General features: G+C 37.2%; 1 protein-coding gene across 7 annotated transcripts in view; it reads right to left on the minus strand.

The window, feature by feature from the left end:
* The window catches only part of REV1 (REV1 DNA directed polymerase), an 89,863-nt gene that overhangs the window by 11,629 nt on the left and 57,617 nt on the right, over positions 1–20,617 (minus strand). For 4 of the 7 annotated variants that reach the window (XM_058684405.1, XM_058684409.1, XM_058684410.1 and 1 more), the window contains 7 exons: positions 20,482–20,598; positions 15,930–16,038; positions 11,487–11,615; positions 9,115–9,269; positions 6,575–6,694; positions 1,336–1,556; positions 899–1,071 (listed from right to left, as the gene is read on the minus strand). In XM_058684405.1, coding sequence (XP_058540388.1) covers positions 899–1,071; positions 1,336–1,556; positions 6,575–6,694; positions 9,115–9,269; positions 11,487–11,615; positions 15,930–16,038; positions 20,482–20,598 — 1,024 coding nt within the window. Of the gene's footprint in view, positions 1–898; positions 1,072–1,335; positions 1,557–6,574; positions 6,695–9,114; positions 9,270–11,486; positions 11,616–12,127; positions 12,254–15,929; positions 16,039–17,900; positions 18,058–20,481; positions 20,599–20,617 lie in introns of those variants that run through there. The other 3 variants (XM_058684411.1, XM_058684406.1, XM_058684412.1) reach the window with 3 other exon arrangements.

Here is a 20,617-nt window from a genome sequence, read left to right on the forward strand (position 1 = left end):
CCCCGCTTGTGCTCTCTCTCTCAAAATAATAAACATTTAAAAAAATAGGTAAATATAATAAAGATTACCAACTACCTAAAAAGGTATTTTATAAACGTGTTGTTTAAAGTACAATTTATAACCCCTGTTTTCATGGTGAACAAATGCATGAATGATAAAGCTAGAATCTGCCTGTAATGGAGGGCAGTCCTCTTGTGACTTGTGGCAACATCACTATACACACAAACATAAGTTCTATGGCAGGCATGAACTAACCCTTAACTTTTTTTTTTTTTTTTTTTTTTTTTAACAATTCCTTATGTGTGGCTTTCAGGGTCAGAAGTCTCAAGGCTTTGGTTGATCTGACAGATAAAATATAGTGTACCATGTGTTAACAAAATGGCACACAAAATTAGGTATTTTCATATTTGTCACAAACTTCACAGGAAGTTTTATATTAGTGGCCCTCATATTTAATAAAAGGGGGTTTTAAATGCTTTCTACCAGTTTAGAGAGACAATAATCATTTCAGACACAGAAACTACACCTCCCTAAACAAAGAAAATGTCTCATTAAAATCACTTTCTGAATCACTGTACTGACCCTCACCCCTCCAAGACCCTGTCACAATTGTTGCCACAGTGGCAACAGTTTCCCTTTCCTTCTGTCCGTGCACTGAAGTCAATAGCCTGAAGACCCTGCTGAAGGTCAGGCACACAGGTGCATGTGAGTAGCCAAACCTGAGGGCAGTGACACAGCTGCAATGGCCTTGGGCTGAGGCCCAGCGCTGCAGAGTACCAGATGTCCTCTGAATTCAGAGATCTTTATTCATACTCTTCCTTGGTTTTCTTCATTTTCTATTAATTGTAATAACCTGCACCAAAATATCAATTATCCAAACTCTTTTAAATAAGCTTACCTGGTGATATTATCACAAATTCCATGGCCTCCAAATTTTGCAGTTTCTACAGGGGCCCCAGGCTTTCGTATCATGATTTTGAGCATCAGGCGTTTACCCTTCATGCCAGCAGCTTCAAGTCGTCGCTGAATTTCTTCTGAGAGATTCAGAAGAAAAGCTTCTGCTTCTTTTGGCTATGGAGAGACAAACACAGCAGATCTCCCATGTTATTTTCCTACATACCAAATAATTCTCAAGTATTTTCACTTTCAAAACCAAACATGTATACTCTTTATATCCTGCTAAATGTCTGTTAAAAACAAATATTCTGCAAGCCACGGAAGCAGCAAGAGTGTAAAGTCTTCACTTCAAGCATCAAGAGTCTACGGACTAGTTGGAGAGGGGGACTATGTGAAGAGATAAGAGTAAATGGATAAAACTCGTTAAGAGATCAGTACCTGGGTAAACCTTATTCCATAGTTGATCTCAGCTGAAATAGATTTTCTTTCCTTTTCAGTTCGAACTGGTCTATCATCCAAACCACGGCAGAACCTATAAAGCATCTGACCTGTTTTGGGACCAAATTCTTTTTGGAGTTTTGCCATTGTCATATACTGCAAGTCTCCACAAGTTTTAATTCCCAAAGATGTCAACTTGGATTCCATTGAACGTCCAACTCCTAGAAAAGGAGATATGTATAGTTCTATAATTCTGCACATAAACCATTAAAAACAATTCAGCAATGTTAAAGAACTATTATTCACCCAAAAAACTAGTTTAAAATAATTTCCCTTAAAATTTTTAAGTGACATAATTGAAGCATCTCAAAGATTAAAGAATTTTTTAGCGCAACTGCTAGTAAAGGTATTTCTAGAAACTACTTCTCAATCTGAGCTCTACATATAGGTGAACCTTCTCAAATATGTGTAACTAGGTAAGTTCTCAAAGGAATGCTATCTTTATTACTGAGTAATATTAAGATTTCCTATTCACAGAATCAACTAATGAAGTTACAGACCTATTTAAACAGGTCTACAGTATGACCTACAGTATGACCTAGCGGGACTCCAAGTGTTAGGAATTCTACCATGATTCCTTGACAGCCAAACCTTTCGACACTTTCAGCCTCACTTGCTATGAATGGAAACTAAAACGAGAACCTTCAACGTAGGTCCAAAACTACAAACATTATTGCTGTCATACTGGACAAAGTGACCTGGGGATGAAGGTTCCTAAGCAAACAAAGTGGCAGCGAGGACAAGATAGATTTCTTCTATCAACAAAGACGATCTCCCTGAAAAGGTCTCAGCTCTCCTGCATGCAGCATAGTCCCTGTCTCCTTCTCTTCCAGATGCAAGGTCTGAGCCTCACCTGGAGGATACTGAGGAGTTGTCACTCTCAATTTGCCCAAGATCTTAACAAAGGTACACATATCTAAGAGAGATATTTAAGAGTAACCTAGGAAACTAAAATTCTTGTCACGATGGCTCTGCACCATCAAATCAGTAATTTCCACCAATGAGAAAAAGACTGTTTTTGGTCTTCTGTAGGAGCTTGGCGGAGAGCTCAGAGTGAAGTCTGCTATGTTCTGCTCATTACTTATCATTCTTCCAGTGTCTATTCTCTAAATGGTTTTCGGCAGAAGGACAACTGGTCTAGTCCAGGCTCTGCCAGGAGACTTCTTTGAAGCAGTTACCAGGGTTAGGAGGCTGCCAACTTTACAAGAGATCTATGGCCATGGAGGTGGGAAAAGTTATTCCCTCCTGAAGTTAGATGAAAGGTGTTAAGGGTGCTGCCTCCCACCAGTGCCATTTTAAAGTTCAAGTAAGAACAGAGAACAAGAAAGAATACCAGAGTCAGCTTTAACAACAACAAAATCTACCAGAGGAATATCATTCACAAAAAGGTGAAATTCTAAGTGAAACCTATCTATTTTTCATGATGGGGAGGAGAAACTCAAGAAAGACACTAAACTGGCCAAAGTCACACATGACACACTATTCGTGTTCCCTCGGAGATCTGGAGAGTTGTTGATATGTTCTGACTTGCAAAATCAGCAAGAGGCAATAATCCTGGATTAATTCTATGTGTGCTGGGGTGTGGCAGGGGGAAAACCTATTGTTTCTGAACAGTATCTTCAATACAGCGGAACAGATTATTAGCCAGTAGGTACAAAAGAAAAGATATCATATTAAATATCACCAAATTAACTACAGTCAACCTAATCTCAGTACACTGTCCCTCTAGGGAAAAACAAAAGACCCAGTCTGCTGCAAGCTTACCTAATGAAATGGAATGGCCCTGAAGTTGAACAGGAGAGAGAAGCATGTGGGGGCGGCAGCCCACCTCTAACCCCTACCATACTGCGTGGGGAGGAAAAATTAATCAGCACCAAAACCCTAAGAGGACTGCTAGTTTAACTGACTGTATCATGTATTTGTAAGGAAAGGAGACACCTCTAAGGACAAAGTAATAGGGTCTTGAGGCTCAAACTGAGTGCAGCCACCTAGAAAGGAAAGTGAAAGAAAATATGCTAGCCTAGAACCAAGTGAGAAGAGGAAAAAAAAAAAAAAAAAAAAGAGAGAGAGATGTGGAAGCTCCCGGTCCAGCCACTGGGACAAAGACTTGTTATCTGTCCTTGAAGCATAACTATTATTCTAGATTAAAAACAGCCAGTAATATCTCTTCCCCTGGCATCCAGACTTGGCACTGACAGTGCCATAGAAGAATAAAGTTTTCACCATCTAAATTAACTGTTTAGGAGAACTTTTTGTGATGATGAAAATGTTCTTTATCTGTGCTGTCTAATCCAGTAGGCACTTGCCACATGTGGCAATTAAGCACTGAAATGTGACTAGTGCAGATGAGGAAATGAATTTTATTTGACTATAATTAATTAAATCTTAAATCTTCCTAGCTTCACTTAGTTACTGGTTCCCGTATCAGAAGAGCGCACATCTTTATGTACACCTACATGTTCATGGTGTTTCTCCAAGAATGGCATGAAGAGATGGCAACCGCAGGCTGGGTGCTCAAACCCAGGTGCAGCAGGTCCTTCAGTTAAGGGCACACACATAAGGTGAAAAGCCTTGCAAAGATCCAAAGAACTCAAAGAAGTGGCTATTGTATTCAAATAGCTGTTGGGGACAATCCTTTCTTTAATTAAATAAAACAGGTCTCATTAGGTAATGTTAGTGTTAACATGTAATCATTTTTCTGTAGAGTCCCCTAAAACATAAACTTATTGGAAGTGTGTTTTCTCTTTCTGAGGTAGCTACAGTAATTGTATATGTTGTGCTAGACAACTGTGTGCCATGTATACATTTATGGGCACAGAGGGCCAAAAAGAGCTTGCAGAGGACAACGGGGGAGGTGTGTTCATTCATCCTGAGTTTCTTCTGGTTATTGACCAGAGAGCTATCATATTAAATACCATATTTTCCACAAGATGTTAATAGGCACTATCTATTCATCCTCAAATATCTTTGGGAAATGACTGCTTCCTAACAAAAATATGGTTACTGCAACAATTCTCAACTTTTACTATGTGTGTCTCCAGCAGGGATGGTACCCACACACATGTGAAATCTTTTTTTAAAGGAACAGCCTGTATTCTGTGGAGCACACTTTGGAAAAAAGATGATTATAACGCCATCTTCAAGACAGGCATAACAACAGCAAAGAGTGACATTTTGCATACCTGAAATGTTCTAAATTTATCTGATTAAGAATTTGGGAATTTGCTAAAAGTTGATAGACACATGGAAATCACATGAAGAATTTTGGGTGGATACAACCTGGTTTTGAAGACAGGAGGCCACATGGGAAGATGGCTTGCCAGAGGGAGCCAATCTTGCCACCCCTCACTATATTTCAGACATCCCCTAGGAAATTCAATGCTGTGCGTAAGAATTCAACCAGGACATGGAACTTCAAAAACTTGCCTTTCAAGAAATAAAGTCCCTCTGGCCAGGAAACAAAAGGAAGTGAGAGGGAAGATTGCCAGTTTCAGGAACTAAAAACTCTATTTCTTGTAAAAATAAACAAACAAAAGAAAACAAAAAACCCCAAACAAACAAAACAAAAATGATTCAGTTTAAAGAAGATGGTGTGATAGACTGAACTGTGTCTCCTTCTAACACTCAATACCTCAGAATGTGACTATAATTAGAGACAGGAACTTGAAAGAGGTAATTGCAGTAATAAGGTCATATACAAGTGGGTCCTAATCCAGCATGACTGGTGTCCCTGTAAGAAAAGGTTAGGACACAGACGCATGAAGAAAAAAGACCATGTGACAACACAGGGAGAAGATGGTCAGTCTACAAGCCAAGGAGAGAGGTCTCAGAAAAAAACCACCCTGCTGACAACTCAATCTTGGACTTCTAGCCCCCAGAATCCTGAGAAAATAAGTTTCTGTTACTTAAGCCATGCAGTCTGTGGTATCTTGTTATGGTAGCCTTAGCAAACTAATAGAGATGGCTAATAAAAAAAGCTTAAACTCCCATTTTTTTTTTTTTTTCCTAAGTAGGCTTCAAATCCAGCATGGAGCCTAACAAAGGGCTTGAACTTATGACCCTGAGATCAAGACCTGAGCTGAGATCAAGAGTCTGACACTTCCCCTAGAGACATTTCTTAGAAAGAGGTATCTATCTACTGGGGCGCCTGGGTGGCTCAGTCGGTTAAGCATCTGACCCTTGATTTCAGCTCAGATCATGATCTTACGGTTCATGGTTTTGAGCCCCACCGGAATTGTCCTACACACACAAAAAATGAGATCTATTCCAGTCCTCAAAAGGGCAACTGTTTTTCAGTTATAATTATATTTGATGATTTGTCTATGGAAAGGTTTTTACATGCTAGGATTGTTAGCCACACAGTAACCACACAAAAATATAAAATAACTAAACATTCTGGCCCTTAGCAGAGAAAGGTGGAGATGGACATTTTACTTCAACCTCTGAGTTAACAAAACATAACACTTCATCTTTAGGCTTTACTCTTCCTAATATGATTCGTACATTTTCTACTTTTCTTACTAAACTCAGAAACCTGTCACAAGTGCAACAGTGTAATTTTTTTTTGTTTTGTTTGGTTTTTTTTTTTTCAACGTTTTTTATTTATTTTTGGGACAGAGAGAGAGACAGAGCATGAACGGGGGAGGGGCAGAGAGAGAGGGAGACACAGAATCGGAAACAGGCTCCAGGCTCCGAGCCATCGGCCCAGAGCCCGACGCGGGGCTCGAACTCACGGACCGCGAGATCGTGACCTGGCTGAAGTCGGACGCTTAACCGACTGCGCCACCCAGGTGCCCCGCAGCAGTGTAATTTTATAAATAGGGGTATCGATTCTCAAACTTTGTATTTGGCCTAGAAGTACACAATTTCAATTATGATTTATTTAAGGGGCGAAACGTCAATTTCATCATATTTAAAATGACTTCTTAGCATCCCCTGATCTTGTCACTTGAGAAATACTTAAACTAAAAGATGTGAGAAACAGAAGTAAAAGGTAACATGCAGGTCCTGGTAAGGGATTACTCATTGCAGAATTTCAAATTCTAGTTTTCATGGCACTCAATCATGGATAAAAAAATATATAATCATGTTTTGGAAAAGAATTATGTTCCAAAACTATGAAAAGCACTAATAAATATTTACAATAAATGAAACTTAAAAAGCACAGATCTGTATTTACCTGGTAGATTACTAACTAGCTGACCTCTGATAAAATCATCTACTTCTTCTGGTTTTAGGTGGTACTGCCCATCTGGTTTTGCTTTTCTAGTTGCCATTCTAGCAAGAAGAATATTAGAACCTATAAAGTTAAAAAAAAATGTTCAAGAAATATTCATAATTATTTTTAAATTTCTTAAAAAAAGACATCTACAGACAAATTACCTATCCAATTTCTTTCAAAAACAATGAAAAACAAATTTCAATTCTGATCATTTCAAACACAGTACAAAACGGGCAGAATTCTGTTAAGTATGACAGATTATAATCCACATGGTTATTGGATAGGGGTTTCCCTTTGTTCCCAACTGAGTGTCATTTCAACACCTCCTACCCCTGGTAAAGGAACAGAAAAACTAGTCCTAATCTTATGATTGGAAGTTTACAGGCACTGAAGGCAATGATCAGAAATCAGATCATCCCACCAACCAATGCATCCAGGCTAGGCAGGGAAATAAAGCCAAAGGAGTGCTATTGGAAGGGGGGTTATGGGGGCAGGGAGAGGCGGGGGAAGGGAACCCAAGGAACCCGAAGTCTCACTGTATAATCAGAACATGTGCAGGATAGGGGCACTTGTACCCCAATGTTTATAGCAGCACTCTCAACAATAGCCAAATTATGGAAAGAGCCTAAATGCCCATCAACTGACAAATGGATAAAGAAGATGTGGTTTATATATACAATGGAATACTACTTGGCAATGAGAAAGAATAAAATATGGCCATTTGTAGCAATGTGGATGGAACTGGAGAGTGTTATGCTAAGTGAAATAAGTAAGGCAGAGAAAGACAGATACCACATGTTTTAAGTCATATGTGGATCCTGAGAAACTTAACAAAGAACCATGGGGGAGGAGAAGGGGAAAAAACAAAAAGTTACAGGGAGGGAGGGAGGGACGGAGGGAGGCAAACCATAAGAGACTCTTAAATACTGAGAACAAACTGAGGGTTGATGGGGGTGGGGGAGAAGGGAAAGTGGGTGATGGACACTGAAGAGGGCACCTGCTGGGATGAGCACTGGGTGTTGTATGGAAACCAATTTGACAACAAACTATATTTAATTAAAAAAAAAAAAAAAAAACCATGTGCAGGAGAAATTGAGGGTATGAGCAACTTGAAAACAAAGACAGATAGTGACAGCGAGGTCCCAGGTGTGGTATGGACATGGAGAAGTAATGCAGAGCAGAGGAAAAGGCTACCAGGGACAGAGATGGTATCAGGGGTCTGTGAGAGGAGGGTGTCAGGTAAATTGCTATGTAAATCATAAAATCTCCAGAATTTATGGAAGACTTATAAAAAGGACATGCCCAGTCTTACGGAAGACTTATATAACAACTATGGGTTTTCCTAGGGTAGATATGTAGATATTCATTAAGAGAAAAAGTTCTGCAAAGTCATACTAAAACGATAAAAGTGGTGAGTTGTGGAAAGGGGGCTGAGGAATGGAAGTATCATGTGGGATTTTTGTTTTAATTATGTGCTTAAACTTAAAAGAATGTACTGTACTCATATTGTCACACCTGTAAATTAGAAAGAAGTACAAGTTAAAACAAACAACAAAACCCATGCCAGATACTGGAATACAGAAAATAAGCCCTAAATGAATATTGAGAAGGATCTGCGGGCCAAACATGGGAGGATAAAGGTAGGCCAGCTAGTAACAGGAAGAATGCTATGAATGTATTAATCATGTTTTTTATTTTCTGTATCTTATGATACCATGTTCTGACACCTTTAAAATCTTGCTGGCTGGGGAGAGGGCTAGCTGGTTCCTAAGGACAGCAAACAGCTGTCATATCAACACCTATCAACATCTCTCATATGCAAGCCAGCCACCCCCAACCATCTCATCAAGCTCACACACAAAAACAGTGTTTTCCTCCCCTAAATCATCCCAGGGCCAAGGTACCAGGGGACTAGAGATTTCCACATATAGCCCTAAAACCACAGGATTATCCACAGTAGCCAATTCAAGGCTGTTTGCTCTGCTCTGTCCAGCTTTTCCCACAGAAACCCCAATATAGGCTCTAGCCTAGGATTTCCTCTCACCCTGCTTCTGCCTCCTGACCAAAACTGGGGGCTTCTCCATGTGGCCCCGTGTGGTGTGGCATGCCCTCTCCTCCTCTCAGGAAGTGTTAAAAAAGAGTATGTGTTTTTTAACACACATGTAAGAAAGAAAGTGTTTTTTAAAGAGTATGTTTACAAATACTGAATTCAATTCTCCCCATTTTTTGAAAAACTAAAATATTCCAACTTGTTTATCTGAAAGATATCATTATCAATCACTGACTTGCGTTTCTAACGCTTTTATCTCACGTATTACACAAATATGAGTGATACTAAGAACAGTTTTAGAAGTCAGGGCCTATGTGGTATGATAAAAAAAAAACACCAAAATCTAAAAAAAAAAAAAAAAATCACTCTTAAATATTAAACGATATTCAATGATCACAAAACAATACTTTGAGTAAAATGAATCATATAAGATAAGCTGTACACTAACCAATTCCAACAGAGGCAGCACATTTGGTCTGGTCTTTGATTTCCATGCGGACAGCATTTGCAAATTCATCAGGAGTAAGTCTGGTCTCTGCAAGGATCTCAGTGATGTCTACCAGTGCTTCATCACAACTCACAGCTTCGATGTTATGTGTGTAGCTATCAACAAAAGAGCAAAGGCAGTGAACCAGACGCAGCCTGCCATCTAGTAGACACTAATGTTGCACCAAGTCCAGCCTTCCTATGGCAACTTTCTTCACATTTCCTAATAAGACTTAAAATGCTAAACAGTATTAGCATTTTAATTAAACTGACCCAAGTACCACTATTTAGTCACCTAACTTTTAACTGTAAAATGAATTAGTATTTTCTCATTTCCTATAACTACCAAAAATACAACAGAAATTATTATTCCAGTTTCTCTATACTGTAAAACTCTGAACATCTAAAAATTAGTGGGTGAATTAGAACTGTCAGAACATCTAAAATATTTTCAAACATGGTTTATCAGAATCCCAAACTGACAGAAAAATTACACAAATCAAATTAAGTAACTGATGATTTCCTAAACAAAAACACCATAATTAAATACTTTTCCTTGTAGCAGATCTGGGATAGGGATATAGGATAGGATATAAAGGATATAAAGGTCAATCACCCCAAATACCTGTCTAAAAGAACACAGATGACATTCCCTGAACGTAGAAATACTTTGGGTTTTGGTTATGATCTACACAAAGGCCTTGTTTTAATTAGCTACAGAAGAGGAAAAGAAAAGCAGAGTTGTCATGTGGCTCCAAAGCTAATCAAATATGTGGACCACAAATGTAAGGCAACTGGAAAGGCCTCGAGGTCAAAAATGTGTCTTTAATAATCTACATGGTAAGGTATACTATGCCTCATCTCACCCACATCTTACTGCAGGTTACAAATCAGGTTAATGAATATTGAATGTCTGTATTCATTTAAGAAATGAGTGTTTTGTTTACACTTAAATAAAGGTAAGAGCAGAAGGGTGCACCTGATATGAAGAATTTTGCTTCAGAGTGAAAGCTAACTTGAAACATGGAGAATATGAAGCCGAGGCAGGATTTCCGAAGAGTGAAAGGAGAACACCACTGAATTTTTTCCCATAGCAAAGCCACATGTCACTGACAATGTCTGCACAAACTAAAATTATCTCAGGACTAGTATGTGTCATGGCTCTCTTTCAAATCCTCCTGATGGGAGATTCAGGCTGACAGTTGCTTGAATGTCTTGACACTCAAAACACAGTTGTACCACTACCCAGCTCAGTCATCCATTCTCAGCCCTTATTTGGATGCTTCTATTGACTCCAGCTCTGGAACAGGATTTAAAAACTTGGTAACACCAACATTCCCATATGTGGGATCTTAAGGACAGCTGTGATTATAAATGGCTTATCATTCAGCACTCAGACCCACAAACTAATGCCAGATACCATCATCTGTTCCTTTTATTTTCTCTCTCTTGATCAAACAGAGATTGTATCTCATTCCTCTCTGTAGGACCAGCACCATCAACAACTGTTTGCATTTAATAGATAATAAATAGATATTAAAAATAATGCATAACAAAGGAGAGGAAGAGGTGAAGACAGAAGTACAAGAAGGATCTCTTAGAACATTAATATACTCCAAAGGTCAACAGACCTTGGCCTACTGTCCAGATAGTTTTGGTAAATCGATAATACAGCCATGCCCATTCACTAATACTTCTGTCTGTGGCTGCTTTCACAGTTGAGGAGCTGGGACAGACCTTTTCTAGCCCTTTATAGAAAAAAATATGCTGACTGCTGCTTCAGACCATACATGGCCTGCAATATATTTATTTTAAATTTTGAGTTTTGAATTAATATTAAATATACCTACACTATAACTAAAAATTAACCTCCTTTTCTCAAGCCAACTAATCAACCACCCTGAAACTATACTAAAAACTTAAAAACTAACTTTTGGCATACCTAATGATTTTAGAAGATAAATGGTTTTAGAGTCTCCACTTGTTAACCCATTTATCTAATCATAAACGAAACTATAATTAGGTTAAAAAATGCCAATCTTTCATCTGTCTGGGTTCCAAGGGAGGAAAACGAGAGCCACTGAACTAAAGTTATGCAGGCAGAGAACCCGTTTATACCTATATCAGGAAGCACCTGAACAGTTTGAGCAGTGCAAACATATCCCTTAAGATTGAGCTACTGATTATTAGAATTGCTGAGGAATGGGACACTGAAAGAGGTTAAGAGTCTGGCAAATATGACCCTGCCAACCCTAAAGAAAGCTGGATTCTCTTCATTATTAAATATAAGAAGTAAAAGAACAGACATGAAAGTGACTGTGGTATATGCTGTACCTTGCCAATGTTTCATACATTGTTCGCGCAACTTCCTTATATGCATGAAAATCATATGGAACAGCTTGAAGATTAGGACAAAGTTGTTTAGCTTGCCCAAAAAACATTCCATTCTTAATGCCAACTTGTCTAGAGAAAGAATAAAACACAATGAATGTTATACTAGGAATAACTTTCAAATGCAAAATCAAATATCAAATGTTGACAGTATGTCCCCATGCCAGTAATATATACTTTTCGTTTAACTCAATTCTCATTAGGGATAAACAACAAGCATTAAGGAAAATTCAAGTTTGTTTCCCCCCCAAAGGAAAAATGCACAATTGACTGATTAGTGTAAATGACATGTGTAAATGTGCCAAAATATGTTATTAAAAGACCAGGTTTGGCTCTTGTCTGTATCTGAAGATTTCTCCTAAGACTCAGACCTCTGGCCCCTTTGCAGAGATGCCAGCATGCCATATGCTGGTGATATCACAACCACCACAGAGCAGGAATGTGCTGTCAAAAAGAGGTTTTCTTCCCCTAACACATGGCACGGTTTGGCCAGGGTTCATCCCCCAAAGACAAAGAATATAAACGAAAGAACTACACAAAACAGTGCTATGTGACAAACAGACAAAATGTACTCATCCTATTACCACCCAATTCCCAATTGACCAATTCCATGCTCCTGAAGTGGCTCCACAGTGGTTGAGATGCCAACAGCATTGTATATGGTAGGACATCACTCTGGGCAGGAGCCAGGGTTCCAGAACTTTGAGGGACCTAATTGAAAATGGTAAATTTTAAATCTTTTGCGTGTCTCAATGCCCCACATTACCTTTGATATTTGGAGCATTCAGCACAAAACTGTAATTATGGAATTATATATAATTAGTAAAATTCCATTTTACCACTCTGTAATGAAACCAAGAAAAAATACTAAAATAAAAACACAAGCAAAATAATAAGCACTGTTTCACCAGATTACATACTCCTGTGTAAATACATCAGTTATTCTATACATTTTTTCAATAAATATTTACTAAGTGCTTACTCAGCATGGTAGTGTGCCCTGTTTTGAGAAACAATATACAAATACTAGGCTTCAGTTACTCAGAAATCTCTGGCACCCTCCCCATCTCACACCACCGAAAGCCAAGGAAAAGAATCCTCCAAGTTACTCAGAAGTAAATGCAAAATCATATGCATTTCTGATGGACACAAAAACAGTAATAAATTATCTGACTTCAAAGCTCCTAGTAGACAAGAAGTATCTAATAGGAAGGAAAAATGACAGTAAAAGAAGTGCTGACTGACAAACAATATGGCAACGAAAATTTTTTCATTCATTCAACAAAAATTTATGTCTGAGGTATTTTGCGAGGTGGTAGGTAAAACATGGTAAACAAAACAGACCCCATGACGTTCACAAGGATTACCCTTCCTACATTCACCCACCAAATAATATATCATAGTCAATGGACCTTGTTTAGTAAAGCAAGGACGTGTATGTGTGTGTGTGTGTGTGTGTGTAAAAGTTTTGAAGTCTATATACAAACACATACAGTTTAAGACATTTTCAATAATGCTACATGTGTAGGTTCAGCATGCAAAAGCTAAGCTTACAAATTAAAGGTAATTATTCATTGTTGAAAGAATGTGTTACATAACTGCTATATACTGTATTCTTATATTTACAATAATTGTATTTTCCTATTTTTTCACTTATTCAAAAATTTTCAGGGATATGTTACTTATTAGCAAAACAAAAGACATCTATTTATGTACTTGTGCACATATACATCTTGGAGAGAAATGTTTAGGAGCCACTAAACACTAGGGAAGTTACAAACAAAAAAGGAAAACCTAAGGGAACCTAAGAGGGTTCCCATAACTAGGGGAAGGAAGCAAAATTCTCTTGAGTTGGTAGTTGGGAAAGTGGATTTGTTTCATATAAAATAAATGAGTAAAGGCAAATACAAAACATTATAAAGTGACCCTTCACTACAGTGGCTTATCTATTCCTGTCAACTAGATCCCACAGAGAATAAACTACCAATACTTTATCAGTGTGTGCCACAAAAATTGTTTATTTGCAGGTTTACACTGCACATGTATGTCACTGCCCATTCAATGTGCTAATAGGTATCCACATCACTATAAGAACAGTAAAGCGTCCTTACAAAAGTGCATGAAAACAGAGATTTAAAAATGATTGATCTTAAAAAATATGTGATTCTCGGATATTCATAGATCACTTCCTATTCATCCATTTATCTACCTTCTCACTTATGTATAAATCTTGCTCTGTTAAGTATGAGTAAAACTACTAACAGTAATGTATATTCTAGCCTTCGTATATACATTCTACCTTTCCATAATTTCTACCCTCATGTGTACATACCATCCTTTCCTGACCTCGTTATTAGTCTGTGTCTTTTGGAAACTCAACAATGGATAAAACTGGGAGGCCCATCCCTATATCCAGTCCCTACTCCAACCCTAAAAACATTTCTCTGATGCAAACGTGAGAAATTTTTAACAAATCTTCTCACCTAAGGAAAATATAATTATTGGACAAGAAAAGGGTATCCAAGAATTGTTTTCTAGAGACTTTCTATCAACAGCTTTCTACAAAAGGAAAATCACAATAAGAGATAAAACTCCACTCTTATGGGTTTTTCTTCCCCCAACTTATACTCAAATTCATTTTCATCACTTATGTTTCTCCTTAAACAATTACCACCTCACTGGCTTGCTGCATAGTATTTGGACCATATTATCGTAACACAATTATTCTGTAATACATTCAGCTTGACAATCACTATCTTTGATGCAATACGACTGCAACATCCAAACACCAAAAGAAGCCTAGAGCTCCTAGAGCTCCTCCTACAGCTGTGGCTACTTGTGTCCAAAGCCATCAGGAACAGGAAACACTTTTACCCCCGAGGCAGCCTTGCTACCCTCTGACCAGCACTCAGCTTGGGGTGCTGAATGAGAAGAGACACCCTTCAGCAGCAATACACAGAGGGTGGGGCTTTCACTTCAGCCCTGAGCAAAACTCAAACACCGAGAGAGTATTCCTGAGCTTCCCCATGTCCTCCACATGTGAACACAACTGTCCAGACACCAGAGGCACAAGTCATCATCCAACAACTCAGTGGGGGAAAAAGCTAGACTTACTGAGCACAACACAAAATCAGCTCTAAACTGCCTGGCTTAATAAAAATATAACAATCCAGAATGCATTTGTATCTGACTTAACATTTTTATTAAAGTAAATTTTCAACTCTTGGGCTGCATTATCAACAATGAAAAGGTTAAAACGTAATTCTGTCAATAAGAAAGGCAAAGTCAGTCTAGGAGTAAAAGTTTCACAGGTCATAATTGGGAAGTAATTTAAAATATTTTATAATTACGTATGTTTGATTTCAAAGTTTTCTTAAGTATCCTTTTTATAAAATAACTGGCAAGATTTTAAACTATTTCAGTTAGATGATGTTGAAATATCTTTTGTTCCTATTAGACTTGCTTGAACAACCCCAACTTTTAATTAGGACTGAAAAATGTTACATGTATCAAATCATTATGCTATACACCTGAAACTAATATAACATTACATGCCAATTATATCTCAATAAAAAAGAAAAGTATGAATGACAAAGGCATAAGTAAAAAAGACTGAAAAATATAACTGATGTAGGACTCTTTGTTTTTATAATTGTTAAATACTTTAACGCTTGCCAACAATATGTAAATGTTATAAAGGTAGAAAGTGTCAGTTATCAGGAAAGAAAAAAAGAGGCAGCTCTTTCAAACTAATCAATTCATTATTACTCCTAGTTTTAAATGATTTAAGTGTGAGGAACACATACATAATGTCTGTTTCTTCCTGTACTAACAGAGCCCATTGTAATGAGAGTTTAAGGTTACTGTAAGATAAAGACCTACACACAAAGTTGGTACTAACAAGTTGACAACAGTCTGCAATTTTAAGTGAGGAGATTATTGAGTATGCCAATACGCATTTACTTGTAATTTAATAGACAATCAAGTTTTAACAAAAAATTTTAAGAAAATATTATGTATTACGAGTTTTAAAATGCAAGCGATTTTTCTTAGCTATAAAAAGGAGTGATCAGAATAGATGAATAGTAAAAAATATCTAATTCTTTAATTCTATCCTTCAAAAGACAATGGTCTGAAAGTGGCAATGCCCAATTTCTTTTGGTTTCCACTGTAGGACCTACCGATTCATCAGGAAAGTAAGGTATTTATTTAAAGTTATCTAGCATTTGTGAAAGGAAAAAAGGAACTGAAGGGACTAAGCCTTGAAATATTTCTTTCCATAACATGTAATACAGGGATGACTGGCACGTCTGAATCCACTTCAAAAGAGTCTGTAAAAATGATGAACTATCCGTAAGTATTACAATAGACTTAATTTCCACATACCTGGCTTCGTAACTACAAGAGGCAATTTCAGCCTTTGACAAAACAGAATCAATCCCATTTGCTTGTGCAGAATCTTGATTCTCCCACATTGATGAATCTGGTATCTTTGCTTTAAAAATAATAAAATTTAATGATTATACATTGGAAACTCATTTTCCTTAACTTTCATTCAAGAAATGTATTTTCCATTCCTTTCATATATAAATGCATAGTAAATTCCAAATAGTTATATCCACTGGTATTGGTCTCCTTACTTAATAAAAGAAAACTTATAGCTCTAAAATGGTTTGTTTCCATTTATACTTCATCAGCAGTCAGACAGAAATGTGTAATACATTGAAAGTGTTCACTTTAGTAAAGATTTTGAGTTTTTTAGTTTTTTTTCTTTTTTACACAATATATCAAAAGATAAATATAAAACATTCTTCAACAGTCTCTTGAGATGAAAAGGATGAAAAGTTATCAGGAAGATGAATCCCTCTTTTAGCCTTGAAAGGATTATACAGCTCTCTGTAATGGGAAACTTAAGTTAATGGAAAATACACATTTCTCTGAATGTTCTTTGCTATTTCCTAAATAAACTACCTCCAAAGCTTAAAGCTACTGAACAACATGCTCAACAAACACCAATTTCCTGTAAGTCATTCGATCCAATTCAGTAGGTCACATACCAGAAAGAGGTTTCATCCTAAATTTAAGGTTTTTCTTTTGAACACACATCGGGTAAAAGAGCTTCACAACACTGCCCACCTTTCAGTAAGTTCTACTCAATGGCTTAACAATGCATGTGCAATTAAAAACATTCAGGTGTGATCAGAATACCAATTGCTTTACAGAATACAACTCTAGCCTAAACAGTACCACTCACTAGTATCTTTTAATATCCAAACTCAATTTACAGCTTCACACAAGATTATAAAAGCACCTATCAGGAGAGTACTGACTGCACGCCATTTTACCTCCTTTAGTACCTTTAGCTTCACTAGCAATTGAGAAAGATTAAAACACAACTTCAGTTCCTGGTCTCTTGGGATATTAAGTTCCAAGACTATGTTTTAAAAACATATATTCTTGAAACACAATCTCAGCCATAGTTCTAGTATTATGAACAAAAATACCAGTAGTTAGTAAAACAAGCCAAGATATACCACTTCAATTAATTCTAGACAAACCTATTTTGAGTATAATATATAACTAGCAAACCCAGGATTTCTCTTCTGCTTATTTCAGAGACACAATGTTCCATGAAAAATCAGCCAAGTTAAAGCACCCCCAGGAACACATGGCAAAGTATCTGGCTTTATGGGCCAAAATAAGTCTTCCTGATTTGACTCCAGAAACTGTCAACATCTTTTACCCAACTATGCAACCCACGTAAGTATTTCTGGATTCCGGCACCCAAACACACAAAGCATAAACCCAAATCAAACTGAAAGGACTGGTATCTTAATGGGCTCAAATCCCACTTGCCTCAAAAATTAAAACAGCAGAGTATAAAATTTAAGCTATGATTTCTGATATATTATGATACACATATGCTATACTATGATACATTAAAAACAGAGTACAGAGCAGACTTCCCCATTTTTCTGAAGCATCTTAGAAGGCTAAATATTATCAGCTTTCATAGTCCATTATTCTAAGCTGAAAATCTTTAGGAAATTTCAGGATTGTCAGTATCATAGTTCAAGAGAGGCTGCCACTGAACCAACAACAACAACAAAGAAAAGCTGAAGCTTGAAGAGCCACAACCAGCTGCCTTTCACAGGTATAACCATGATTATGTATGCCTTGAAAGTTGGGGAGTTAGGTGACTTCTATTTGAAAGTCTAGTTAAATAATCTACGATACTTGTCTGGAAAATCACAGGAAAGTCATGCTGGAGGTGAGAACAGTGTCTGTGCTCCCTGTGCTCCCAATGCCCTGCCTGAGAGGCAGCACCTCGGGTTTCTCTTCACTGGGCTGGCTGACCTTTTCCACAGTGCAGCAGAGTGCAGGGATCCCTCCACGAGCGCAGTGAGTTGCTTCAAGGGAGATTCAGGGAAATTCAGGGACACACTGTCCTCACTGGAGGGCAAAGTAGAGAACTGCTCATCAAAACTTGACAAACTAGACGGGCACATGGAGAATGTGGAGGAACGGTTGGAGAAATCAGAGGCCGGGACCCAAGTCTGTGAAAAAGAAATCGCTGAGAATAAATCTATGACTAAAACGATTTTAAAAACTGTTGTTCTTTAGAATGAACACTGAAGTTGTTGAAGGGGTAAGAAAACATCTGCATCCTGGAATCCAGGAAAGGGTAAAAGGCCCCAACCACAAAATCTTGAGTATAAATGGATTCCAAATAATAAGGTCCCCTCAATGAGAAGCGTCACTGCTGAGTACTGTTCAGGAAGCAGCTTCCAAAGGAAGTCATGGATGGAAAGCCCTTGGTTATGCTGGTGTATTTAGACAAAGAGTTTTTTAATATGACGAATAAGAAACTAAAGTTTCTATCTATAAAAGGCTAAAGATGCTATTTGTTCTAATACTTTGCCTAGATGTACAAGCTGAAAAATCAGAACTGATTTTTTTGTTTTAAAAGCTAGTGTGCAGAAGCCAAAGATTCTAATTCCTAAATTGATCCTCGATATTTTAAAATTTGATGTCATGTCTTATAAGGACACAGAGAAAGAAAGATCAGGGAGTAACAAGGAAAGAAGAGCAAAGGCACTGAAAAAACAAGTTCTAAGTACAAGGTTAGGTGCAACCAAACTTTAAGAACAATCTGTTCATTTTATGTTACAAATATTGTGGAAAGCTCCTAATGGGTCAAAGGCTTAGGACATAAAAGTGAATGACATCAAGTTAAAGAAAGAATATAAAATGCAAAGTATTATATTCACCTGTTCTAGTGACAGAAAAACTAGTTTTGACAGTTTTCAATGTCAAGTGAAATTTCAATATTTCTCTTAATATTTACCTTCCAATTTCCTACCACATGTAGAGGTGGAGGGGATGTGAATTATAAAAGGTCATTACAGTGTTATGAAAATCCAGTGGCTAAACTGACAAAGATAATTAAGTAAGCAACAACTGTATTCTGTTAATAAACTGTGTATGGTCAGATCACTTGTGAAGGAAGGAAAGATGTAAGAGGACTAGTTCTCTGCTACTCCTAAGGGATGTGTGCTTGACAAGGCCAAACTTCCAGGCAGAGACTGCTGAAATACAGATGTGTGTAGCAAATACAAGATTCTACCCACCAGAGAAACTGAGTACTGCATAACTGACAGATATTACTGAACGGTATGTCCATGGTATTTTTTCTTCTTTCAACGCTCATTCAGTAAGTTTTTCACTGACTGCCCAATGTGACAAGTATGCATTTCCTTAAGCTACTTGTTTTCTAGAAACCAACCTAGCACAAAACCATACTACCAATAGTTAAGAAACTACCCATATTGCCACATACCACAATACAACTAAATCTTAAGCTCAATACTGACTACTTCAAGATCTATTCATGACACACAAAATGTTGGAATGTCAAAAATCTCTTAAAAGATTTAAATAACCAAGAGAAAGGAAATCTGGAAAATACAGGTACACATGAAGCATAAAGTTCTATCTCTAGTTATTGTCTTTTGTATTCATACCATGTAAACAGATAATCACGACCAACAAAAAGACTGTAATTCAAAAAAACTCCTCAGATATATCAAGTGGCTTTCCTTCTGCCTTAATTTCTATGAGATCATTTCTAAAATAATCCCAAATTCTTATAACTGAAAACTAGGAACCTGAAATAATCAGGATGAAATTTAACTGCTTGCCTTCCATTCCACTGTATGTTTCTGACTACTTTCTGATTAATATTCTTCTGGAAAATTAATTTTTAAAAACTTTTGGCTTTGCAGACATTCAAGAGGAAACTGATCAATGACAAAGAATTTAATTTCTAATCAAATATTTCTCAGGGAATTTACTCAGGGGGAAAAAACAGACATAAAAATGTTAATAATACTGTGATCAGTATAATTTATGATTTTTATTTATTACTAGCAAAAAATTCAAAAGCCAGTGAGGCAAGAAAATGTTCAAACAGGTTCAACAAAGATATGGGGAATGATTCCTAGTATTTATCTTCTTATTCCAATAAATAAAGTCCTACTATTTCTTATTCCACAGCCTCACACAAATCTTTAGTGTCTTTACTGTTGATCAGTGACCAACTAGTAATCAACTTGAGTCTAGAGACCACCACAAAATGATGTCCATGATTTTATTTTTATCCCAATCTAAATATACACAAAGCAAACTAATCACACCCTATAAAACATTCTTTTCTATCCCAGGAAAATATCATCATCCAATTCAACAAAGCAGGACTATAAACCAGTCATTTGTATTGCATGCAGATTTTGCTTTAAGATGTCACTGACACCTTTAAAACCCTTGAATGAAAAAGCTAATTATTTCAACTCTTTCATTTCTGTAATGACAATACCAGCAGCAAAATCCAGATGTCTTCAACAGGAGCATTATGACTTCAAAGAGAGCTCATTTGTACCTGCTTTGCCTTTCAGGATTTTATTCTGGTAATACTGCCACTCCAACTGGGGGTTAGCGCCAGGACGTAAAGGTGCCCTTCCTGTGCCTCTGTTACTTGTAACAGCCACTGGTTTTCCTGTGAGGAAAAAAAAATT

This window comes from Neofelis nebulosa, chromosome 9 (genome assembly GCF_028018385.1).
Source record: "Neofelis nebulosa isolate mNeoNeb1 chromosome 9, mNeoNeb1.pri, whole genome shotgun sequence".
NCBI lineage: Eukaryota > Metazoa > Chordata > Mammalia > Carnivora > Felidae > Neofelis > Neofelis nebulosa.